At 48.7% G+C, this 11,617-nt stretch overlaps 2 protein-coding genes across 2 annotated transcripts; one reads left to right on the forward strand and one right to left on the reverse strand.

Moving 5' to 3' along the window:
* Positions 1–275: 275 nt before the first annotated feature.
* On the forward strand, positions 276–7,059 carry F4807DRAFT_452435 (Not1-domain-containing protein; the record flags this gene model as incomplete). The annotated part of the gene is made up of 4 exons (XM_048000330.1): positions 276–542; positions 634–958; positions 1,022–6,939; positions 7,015–7,059. 4 exons carry the CDS (start codon positions 276–278, stop codon positions 7,057–7,059), a joined length of 6,555 nt encoding a protein of 2,184 aa, XP_047852695.1.
* A 762-nt stretch (positions 7,060–7,821) lies between these two features.
* Positions 7,822–8,841, reverse strand: F4807DRAFT_461904 (lytic polysaccharide monooxygenase; the record flags this gene model as incomplete). Its single annotated transcript, XM_048001745.1, has 6 exons — positions 7,822–7,844; positions 7,899–7,971; positions 8,059–8,139; positions 8,238–8,518; positions 8,582–8,711; positions 8,785–8,841. The coding sequence occupies 6 exons, from the start codon at positions 8,839–8,841 to the stop codon at positions 7,822–7,824; spliced, it is 645 nt and encodes a 214-aa protein (XP_047852696.1).
* Positions 8,842–11,617: the final 2,776 nt, after the last annotated feature.

An 11,617-nucleotide genomic window follows, 5' to 3' on the forward strand; every position in this document is an offset into this window, starting at 1 on the left:
AACAACACCTGCGACCTAGGACAGTTCAACTTGTGCCTGGGCTCATGATATCCATGCCCCAAGCATCCGTGAGCTTGCGCCTGCCCTGCCCTTACTTCCCGCACTCAATCCGAACCCGCGAAGTGCACACTCACTACTACCGCCCTTGCCAGGCACCGTTGCGTGATTCGTGATTTCGTGGTGTTACGAGGGGCTCCAGGGAATTCGATTCGCATAACTTCACACCTGTTCTTCCCTCCTCCTTCTCCCCTCCCGACCAAGAGATCACCACCCTCATGGTCCCCCCACCGCCATCTCACTCGCGATCTGGAACTTTCTCACCTGCTCCTGCCCAGAGTTTGCAGACAGGGCTTACACATTCTCCCCATCCGTCACAGACAGGTCCACTGAGTGCTGGCGCAAGTCCCAGTACCAGCAGTCCGACCACGGGGACTAGCTCTCTTACAAAAATTGTTGTTGCCCAAGTCTATCTTCTTCTGAGTACAATCAAGGAGGACAAGGACCGCGCAAAGTGGGAACTACAGGTGGATCAACTAAAAAAAGTATGTTAAATGATGCGAATTTCTTCTTACCTCCCTCTACCTCCTCCTGTCTCATTAGAAGTCTCGTATTGATGTTATCTTGCTACTCTAGCTCCTCGATGATCACGGAATGGAGGTGTTTTCTAAATATTTCACCCGGTTGGTAGCCGGCAATGCTCCCCAAATCTTCCCGGGCATCAACCGACCTGTTGCCAATCCTGGCAACTACTCGCTCCTAGCCGGAGAGATGGCCAAGATCTCCCATGATCTTGACCAAGCCTCCAAAATATCCGAGTCGATCGAGACTGCTAACGAAGATATCTTCCGCGATTTTGATCTGTCTACATTTATGGAGCACTTCAAACTTGATGCCTTGGAGAAGACTATACTGGCGCTGGCGTTCAAGTTCGGATCCCGTCAAGATCTGAAGACTAAGGGTAGGTCGTTGGTGTCCTCGTCGGATGCTAGCACCAATAAGCTAACCGTGTCCATTGCTAAAGCTGATGCGATACTATCGACGAATTTTCCTACCTTTGTAAACATAATCTCGCGCGCAGATTATGGCGACCATTCCGACCTCACCCCCTCCTTCATTGCCGCTATCGTCGATCGTTATATCCAGGGTCACCCGCCCAACTTTAACTCGGCCGCTAAGCACGAGCTGAGCCATAAAGTTCAGTCGCGTTGGTTGCAGGTAGATCAAGCGCCTCCGATGGAGGTCCTAGCTGCTTTGGATCTTATCAGAGTACTAGGCGAGAAGCCCCCCAACGCGCTAGCTCTCTACATCCAAAGGACTGGCACGGACTTTACCCGCGACGAGGAGACTTGTGCCGCTTATCTTCAGTCTCGGCCGAATAATATTCATCTGAGTGAAGAGCAGGTCTCTACCGCTTTAACTTACACAACCGTCAGCATCACGTACCGTCATAATCCTTCTGTCCTCGTTTCGACCCTTCGCCGTATCCTGCCTCCTAGTTTCCGCTGGCACGACGTCGTCGCGTATTTTGATCAACGTGACGTACGCGTTTCATCTGCACAGTTCCTACGATTATACGAAGCACTTCTACCTATCGCGCAAGCCCAAGAGGAACCATCGTCTCCTTTCAACATCCAAAGTCTCTGGGGAGGATCTCATTGGGAGAACCCGGAAACTCAGCTGTCTTTCATATGCGCATTTGCGTCCTTGAGCCCGGATCAACTAGATGCCAGTACCATTCCCGGCCTTCAGCCAACGTTCACGTTAGAAGAATATGCGAACTCGCCACCCGAGGTCCGCGAGCGAGCAGCAGTGGCCGTAAAGCACCCTCTTGTTTCGAGTCTAGCTCTGTCAGCAATCTTCCAGGTCGCCCTTCACTCCCTGCACGCATCGCAAAGTACGGAGGCGAAACGGCTATTCCAAGAGGTGGTTGTACCAAACCTTGACATCTTCATTGTCTCTGCTTTCGGCGTTCCCAAGCCGTGGCCGTCAATGGCGGTGGAAACCCTCGCATCTCTATTCGACAACTTCCTTCATCGACGTTCTGAGTATCACGACTTTGTTCTGGATAGTCTCTGGAGGAAGGATAGGGATTGGGTCACCCAGAGACTTGTCGATGCTCATGCTATGAAGCCGATGGATCTTACGCTTATCTTTGAGCATGTCATCAAACATGGCTGGCTGGACGAGTTGGTGTACTTGCCAAACGGATTTGGATATGACCTTGCAGCGCTCGCGCACGCTGAGGGCCAGCTCGATCTTTCTCAGTGGGCCCACAACAACGCTGAGCGAAGTCCTGCCATCTCCCAGTCTCTGTTGCAGTTCTTGATGATCAAGGCAAACCTGGAGTTGGCGTCTCAAAAACCCGGAGAAGGGCAGCTAGTAGCAAAGACTACCACGCCCCTCCATGTAAAGACGGTGCTCGCCATGCTACAAATTCTGGAGGACTTCTTGCCGCGAAACCCTTTACCCGAGTTAATCATCGTTCAGCGCGTGTGCATTACAGCTTATCCCCGACTTATCAACTACGGGGAAGGTTTTGATGACATCATTGACGCCAACGGAAGGGAAGGCAATGGGCTGCCGCCCGCTGCAATTGCTAAGATGGAGGAACACTATAAGAAAATGTATGGAGAAGAGTCGGAGGTCAAGTACGTCGTCCAGAAGCTTGAGGAATATAAGCAATCGCGAGATCCTTTGGACCAAGATATCTTCGCGTGCATGATTCACGGCCTCTTTGACGAATATTCTCACTTCATCGACTATCCTCTCGAAGCCCTTGCTACTACCGCGGTACTGTTTGGTGGTATCATTTCCCACAAGCTCATCTCTGAGTTGCCTCTTAAGATCGGGCTTGGTATGATCCTGGAGGCAGTGAGAGATCACGGTATTGACGACTCGATGTATAAATTTGGACTTCAAGCCTTGATCCAGATCACCTCACGTTTCAGGGAGTGGCCTGGGCTGTGCAAGCAGCTCCTCCAGATCCCTGGCTTACGTGGTACAGACGCGTACAGGAAAGCAGAGGAAGCTGTGCTAGAAGATGAGGAAGACCGCGCACGCAATCAGAACGGCACAACGACCCCGAGTCATATAGTGAATGAACCAATCTTGAACGGAACAGCCGACGGTCCGGAAGCTCACACTGCCCCTTTTACATCAATTAATGTCGATCCAGCATCCCCCGGGGTTGCATTCGAAGAGCCAATCGTCGATATTCAGGACAGGGTTCAATTTGGGCTGAACAATCTCACAGCTTCGTCATTACAAACGACCTATAAGGAAATCCATGATATCTTGGAAGAGCGGCACCAGCAATGGTTTGCCAGTCACCTCGTCGAGGAGCGGGCAAAGATGCAGCCAAACTACCATCAGGTGTACCTTGATCTCGTGAAACTTTTCCAGAACTCGGATCTATGGTCTGAGGTGCTCCGACAAACTTACATCAGCGTCTCTCGCATGCTGAACTCGGAGAGCACAATGCAGAACTCTACTGACAGGACTCACCTCAAGTATTTAGGCGCCTGGCTAGGTCTCCTAACGATCGCAAGGGACCAGCCAATCAAGCATAAGAACATTGCTTTTAAGCAACTGCTCATTGAAGCCCATGATACTAAGAGATTGGTTGTAGTTGTACCTTTTGTTTGTAAGGTGTTGATACAGGCCTCGAAGTCGACCATCTTCCGGCCTCCGAATCCGTGGCTGATGGATATTATCCATCTCCTCATCGAGCTCTATCATCACGCCGAATTAAAACTGAACCAGAAATTTGAGATCGAGGTTCTTTGTAAAGATCTGAATCTGGACCATAAGAGTATCGAACCGTCCAGTGAACTACAAGATCGCGTTCCGGTCGAAGAAGTGATTGATATCGCCGCGCAAGATCCTCTAGAGCATTTCGAGAACTTGTCTCTCAACGGAATGGCTGGCGCTGTTCCAACTGGCCTAACCCCCCATCCTATTCCTGTCTCTATACCAGATATCAGTGCACTTCTTTCGATCCCACCCACAAACGAGATGGTTGTTAACAGCGTTCGTCTTCATGAGATCGTTCGAACCGCCGTAACGAAGGCGCTTCAGGATATAATCCAGCCAGTAGTCGATAGATCCGTTACAATTGCTGCGATCAGTACCCAGCAGATGATCCATAAAGACTTCGCTACAGAACCCGATGAGAACAAGCTTCGCACGTCTGCGATCAACATGGTCAAAGCAACCGCGGGCAGTCTCGCCCAGGTTACTTCTAAGGAGCCTCTCCGGGCTAATATTACGAACTACATGCGCAATGCCGCGACCGAGCTCCCGCACTCGCTGCCCGAAGGCACAATTATCATGTGTGTCAACTCGAATCTCGAGCTTGCTTGCAACGTCATCGAAAAGCAGGCCGAAGAACGCGCTGTGCCTGAAATTGAGGAGATGATTGAAGGCGAGATAGAGGCCAGGCGCCGTCACCGTGTGCAGCGACCTAATGAGCCCTATGTTGATCCCAGTCTCAGCCGATGGGCAATGACCATTCCGAATCCTTACAAGCTCTCTCCGAGCATGGCTGGTTTGAATTCGGAGCAGATGGCGATCTACGAAGACTTTGCAAGACAGCCGAGGGGTGCTACCCAACCCGGAGCGACCCACGCCTCGTCAGCATCGGATGCTACTAGGAATATCGCAAACGAGGTCCTGCAAGATTCGTACAGCTCTATTCCAAACCTCGCCACACCGGCCGAGACCCCATCCCTTCCCCATCTAAATACGCAACTGCCTTACCCTCATGTACATGCAGGGATGGCTAACGGACGTCCTTCGGCCCGCCCCGTTGATGGAAGAGGGCTAATAGAGAGGGTGGAAGGGCTCTTGTCCGAGCTGAAGCGTACCGCCACAGCATCGGAAGAGGAGCATTTCACCGACCTACCTAGGCTACATCCTGTTCTAGACATTATTGACATGTTCACCCAACTTATTATCAACACGTCGCAGAACTCAGACGAGTTTGCTTTCTACGCAGCCGAGAAGATTTGCCAAGCCCTCTTCAGCGGGGTGGACAACACCCTCTTCCTTGATTGCCTCGTCCACGTTCTGGAACAGTTATTGAAGATTGCTGCTAGTTCTGGTACCGCGTTGCACGATCGCGTTCAGATCAGCTTCTATCAACAGCCTCCTCAGCATATCCTCAATATTTCTTTGATAACTGCTCTCCTCCAGACGGATTTCCTCGATCTACACAGCATTGACCAGATGACAGCCAAGATGTTGATACAGAGAGAGGAGGCATACCTGGAGTTCTTCGACAAGCTTCTCGATCTGACGTTACTCAACGACCGTCCCATCGCGCTTTTCGCAGATTTCGTGCGAAGCTTAGAGGCTACTTGGGAGTGGATCAACGAAGATCCCAACCTTGAACTTGGTCAACGGCTGAAATCGAAGTTCCTCAGTTCCGGCCTTACGAAACCGCAGATCCAAGACGCTCAGGACAACACTGGGAGATTGGACCAGTTTGAGTACATCTTTGAAGAATGGAATCGACTGTACAACAACTACAATACCCCAGAAAAGGCACAGGTTGCATTCGTAAGACAAATTCGAAGCAGGGGTATCATCGCAAGCAGGGATGACTTCCTAATCTTTGTGCGAAGAGCCATTGACTTAACAGTCACCTATTACGAACAAGTGGTGCACGCAGGGGGTAGTGGTAATGAAGCTTTTACCACTGTAGATTCCCTCATAAAGATGGTCATAATCTTCGCCAAGGAGAGTGCCGTGGAGTGCGAGAATCGCAAGGATGGCCTCCTTGCTATTCTAGGGGCAGTTACGTCCCTCATTGCGGTCGTTCTCAATCACCACCATGTCACAAGAGGCGAGCACTTCAATCAAAGAGTGTTTTACCGTCTCTTCTCTATGCTTATACATGGCGCTGACTCTACCTTCGTGGAAAACCCGTTGTACGAATCGGGCCGACCAGAGTTCCTATTACGAGTGGCCGACACGTTCTTGCAACTATCTCCAGAGCGTTTCCCAGGCTTTTCCTTCGGGTGGCTAAGCCTCATTGGACATCGTCGCTTTGTGCCCGACTTACTCCTCCTCGAGTCAAAGCGCGGCTGGGTTCCGTATACTAAACTCCTCAAGTCCCTCCTAGGACATGTATCATCGCATATGAAAGCGATCGACGTTACAGATGTTGTCAAGGAGTTCTACCGTGCCGTCGTGAAGCTTCTGGTGGTGCTTGCACATGACTTCTCGGATTACATGTCGGCCAATGCCGCCCAACTATGCTTGAGTATCTCGCCTCATTGCACTCAACTGAGGAACATTGTCCTTAACTGTGGCCCACGAGCGGAAGTAGCGGACTCGGTTCCTCAGGATTCACAGGCAGACACGGCTAGTAGCCTCGCGTACTTGAGAGAGGTTGGTATGCTTGAGATTATTGAGCAACTCGTTCAGGCTCCACCTTCCGAAGATGCCATCGCTCATCTTACGCATGCTATTAACAAGAGCAATGCGAATGATACGACTTATGGCAACGTACCTCTCGGTGTTGATCAAAGACTTGTTGACAGCATTGTGACATTTATTGGTCTCCACGCTGTTTCGAAGTCTCGTCAGGATAGACCACTCTTCGTCCCAGGCTCTCCTGATGCTGTGACGTTGTCTTTACTGGTGCATGAGTTACAGCCTCAAGCCCGATACTTCCTCCTAAGCAGCATCATCGACCGACTCCGTCATTACAGCCCCGCCACTGAGTACTTCAGTTACATTATCTTTGACCTGTTCGGTCAGGACATGAACGATCCTGAGGAAGCCGATATCCGTCAGCAAATTGTTCGTGTCTTGCTAGAGCGAATCGCTGGGTTCTGGCCACAGCCTTGGGGCCTCATGATGGTAATCATCGAGCTAGTGACCAAAGAAAAGTACCACTTCTTTGACCAGCCGTTCATCAAAGCAGACCGCGACGTAAGTAATGCCCTCTCGCTCACTATGAACACATCACCTACCGGGTTCCGGACACTCCGGGCTAACTCAAAACAGATCGCGGACCAATTCATGGCAATTGCCAGGCAGCATCCTCAGTAGATGCATACTATCATTCCTGCCAGGGGGAGCTCTCTTCTCTTTAACGCATAAAATAAACGGAAGACAAACAATCAGGGGTCTCTTGGTTGATGATAACTCTGGGTACCTACTAGGTACCCCAGTCAGCCTAAACGTTGGAATCACTTTAAGGGGAACGGGGTTCTTGACGAATGATACCATAAAGGCGTAAAAAAGTGGTAGATGACCTTTTGATGAGTTGCATTTCATGGCGTATGCGGGTGAATTACGAGATTTTACGGGTTCTACAACATTGAGCTGAGGAGGGACAATGCGAGAACCACAAACGGTGCCTCAAATCTGGGCTGTTGCAATCCGAAGGCTAGTGTATTAATATATAGTGGACATGAGTGACATAGGTCTACTTTAACGTAATGGTACGTTTCTATGGCTCACCTCAGTACTTCATGGCGAGTGGATTGTGTGTATACATTATTATATCATGAACAAATACGAATATCACAGCCATCACATTTATTTAGATTCGTCAAGAGAATAACTGTCGCCGACTTTAAATACATTTAAGTTACTAGTAAGGGACGGACGTTCATGATGCGTGCACCAAATATTCAGATAATTTTATCTGTTAACTTTCGTTATTTCCAGTAGGACGATATCTTTCAATTGTTGATGATAGTTACGTAGGTAGTTAGAGGATCACTCTCTACCTAGATGAAAGCCAGTTCACAACGTGCCTTCACCCTAACGCAGATTGAAAGAGGCCGTCATCTACTAATCCTCCTTTCAGCACGTGAATACAGAAGGACCTATATTCACCGTTAGTTTCTCTCGACGACGCTTAAAATGAAAAACCGACATACCAGGGATCTTGTAGGGGTTGCTGGTTCCTGGGGGCTTGCTGTAGATGTCGATGAGCAGGCCAGGGTCGTTAGACTACGGACACATCAGCCAACTGGTGACAGGGGAGTAGGCTCGCCTAGCCATAGGCTAGCAGTCTCAAAGTGCTGTATAGGTAGTTACCTTGTAAATTCCGGGGATGCTAGCCGTAGTTGGTGTCTTGGTGGCCTTGCCGCCTGTCACGTTGATCTGGGCGCACTCCATCTACAATAATGACTCCGTGTCAATGATGTTTCCAACTCAGATACTGTTCCCAATACGGGATTGTAATGAGCAATAACATCAAATTGGGGGAAACTCACGTAGAGCTGCGCGCCGTTCACTGATCGGGCGCCGTGCAGGGCAATCATCTCGGCTCGGAGGAGATACTGGCCATCCTCGATGCATTCGGGAATCTTGATCTGTTGGTTGCCGCCTTTGTTGATGACGGTGTCGGTACCCCATTTTCCGTTACTATAACCCTCCTCCTGGATCTTGAACCAGCCGTCTCCAACGCCGCTATCCGTAGTTGCGTCCGAGACCTTCTTCAGGTATGCCATTACGGGGCCCTTATGACCGGGGTCCATGACATCGTTGGCTCCAGCTGTTTCGACGCAAATCTTGAATTAGCAAAGCTATACTAGAAGAGGCCATAAAAGGCTCTTACACTGCAGTGTGTGTCGCCAGATGGCGCCCACGGTCTCGCCCGCCTTTACGTCGATGATCTTATCGGATGGCGTAGTCGGGTTCGGAGGCCCGTTGCAAGCCATGTAGTTGCCGTTAACGTCGCTCTGTGGCTACATTATGCTGTGTTAGCTATTTCTCAGGGGCACATATTTCCTCTCAAAAGCCTCCTATTGATATACGTACCCCATCATATGAAGGAGTTCGAATAGCATATGACACAGCTAGGTAAGGTGTTAGCATCTTACTTTGCTATATACTATTGTTTATCATTGAGAGGATTGCGCTTACGATAGGTCTGCTCACTCGTCTGCAGTTGGCAGAAAATGGTGTGGCCCGAGGCTACAGAAGCCAGGATGGCAGTGGTACTGATGCTGGACAATTTCATGACGACCGAGAATGTAGCTAGATAATCACAGATGGTAATTTTACGAAGTCGAGGTATCGAGAGAGAGCCCGTATCTCAAGTCTAAGAGGCCTTTTGACACGACATCTACCTATATAACAACTATTACCGGAAGCCCTCTCCTAGTCATCTTCATCCCATCATATGCGTAGACATATAGTAGACTTCACCATTCGCCGAATGTTTGAGACCCAATTTACTCGCCGATAACGAATGAGGTCTTAGAATAGAAGAAGCGAGTGCGGCGCAAAGGCTTCCGTGGCATGATAGGGAATGGTTGGCGCTCGTAAATAGCATATAGCCGCATACTTTTAATATACCTTTCGACGACGCCAACCAGGAGTTTGGGGACCTCTCCGGATTTATATATCTTCGGCTCAGGGGAAAGCGTGTAACCCCGTACCCTACCTAGCGATATATCGAAACACCCCGGAAGTTCCAAGATGTCATTTCCTGGGGATTTCGTCCATTTGTCATGCACAAAATTGAGACAGGGCTTAAGTAGGAACCTACGGCAGGAAAAAAGATATAATGAAACGGACCCAATTTCTAGTTGCAAAAAAAAAAACCCAAAATAAGTAGGTAGGTAGGTACTAGGACCATAAATCAAGGAAGGCCTCCTCTACGATTTATATACCCCGAGATGGTTTGATCGGGGTACTCTAGTTGATAATTTTCTCGGTCTATATGCTTCCATATAATACAGTATGGATGTCCTTTGGCCCGAAACTCAAAGGTGCTTAAACCATGGTCTCTTCATAACATGCCCCTACGCAGGACTTTGACACGTGATGTATCATTTTACCAGTTTTTGTATTGAGTCGATATGGCAATCAGTGTATAATCATAATTTCCAAACAAAAGCAGTAAAGAGAAAAGTGTTGATACGATCGTCGAGGGAATCAAACCACCAGGGAAAGCTTATTAGAGATGCTAGAGCAGATATAGCAATGCCACAAAATGCAAGCACCACCGTACTCAACAGACCATTGGCTATGATAATCCATTGAAATGTTATATACTAAGCTAGACTTTGCTCTGGTGTATTTCTTGTCAAATGAGAAAACCACTAGGGATTGGACGAGCATTAACACTTTCCATAGAATGAAATTTAGTTAAGATGTATGGTTTGCTATAAATCTATCTTGAACTTCAGCTTAAAGCCCCTTTCCGTTTTCTAGCTGGATATATCTAATATTTGATAAAATGCATCCCCATCTATCGTACAAAGATTTGGTTTACTTGTCTCAAGAGCTCGTTCTGAAGCTTTGTTTGGCGGGCCCTACTCAGACTCAGACTCGCCTAAGTGTCCGTTCATACTCTCTGGCTAATTATAGTTTATCCTCACGATGTCACAGCAGCTAGAATGTATCGCTGGCTGTTCAGATTGCGCACCTTTTTGTTTATGTAATTCAATTATCTCCAGCGTGCCCTTGCGATTTTTCAATATAAATGGATGGCATTTACTTCAACGTCGATATCCTAAGGGGTTATCATCTCACAACAATCGGAAAGTTTGAAGGTGGTAGAGTAAAGAGTATCTTGGGGGAATATGATATTAAGATGGCGAATGAGCGGAATGGTATTGGAATAGAGTTGCCTTTATTAGGGGCAACGTTTTGAAATATTCTTACAAGAGGACTGTAATTATTTTGATCGTGCCAGAAGTAGTTGATTTGATTGGACTTTGATTCCTATCTACTTTCATACCTGCAGTGATCCTTCGGCCGTAGTACTATCCCCGTAGCTACCAATAAGGTTACCTTCATCCCATATGTAGATTGACACATGTCACCAAACCAAACTTTTCGTAATTGATCCATATAACCGGCAGCTGATTGAACCATGGCCCATCTCGGAGTGGATGATAATGGGGGAAATCCATAACGCCCCGCTACGATGTCTTTTCCTGAGCTAGATAGTTGGAACAAGAGATGATATAGTATGATGCATTAATATTCTTGTATCTCCATGGGAAAAAAACAGCGAGTTGGCGAATGTGGACATCCTTAGTAGCTATCCGGTCATGTCACTCCGATCCGGGTGGGGCGCGGATAGTCGGCGTGTTGGGATACACTTGCGGGGCCGGACGGGATGCAATTTCTCTTTATTTAGGGGATTGCAGCTGAGGCTTGAGGGCTTGAGTCGAGATTCATATCATCAAGTACCTATGAGCGCGAGGCTTGAGCTGATATGTATGTAGAACCTCCAGGGCTGCATCTAGCTATCTAATAAGTGCTGTATGATAGGTAGAAGGCTGACTAGTACCTTCCTGGGTCAACGCCCCGGCCGTCCGGTCGACCCGGGAGTGTGGATACGGTAGTGGGAGCAGTTGTGCGGCAATTGGTCTATGCAATTGGTTCTTGCTGCCGTATGAGCTTCTACCTTGTCTAAGTGGGCTCTTCTAAGTGGGCCTTCCATGGTCCAAGACAGTCTCGGGATGGCCTAGACCTACTATATACTTAGGTACCTCCATCTCAGCTCAATCGCCCCACTTACTAAAACAGTGGTAGAGTGGCACGAGCATTTGAGATCCCGTTCGCTTGCACGATTTCCGAATGAGGGAGATCAGCCATCGTCTGGTTGGTTGGCTGGTCGACTGTAGTGGAAATG

The sequence above is a fragment of the Annulohypoxylon truncatum genome (genome assembly GCF_022578515.1).
Source record: "Annulohypoxylon truncatum strain CBS 140777 unplaced genomic scaffold F4807scaffold_23, whole genome shotgun sequence".
NCBI classification, from domain to species: Eukaryota; Fungi; Ascomycota; class Sordariomycetes; order Xylariales; family Hypoxylaceae; genus Annulohypoxylon; species Annulohypoxylon truncatum.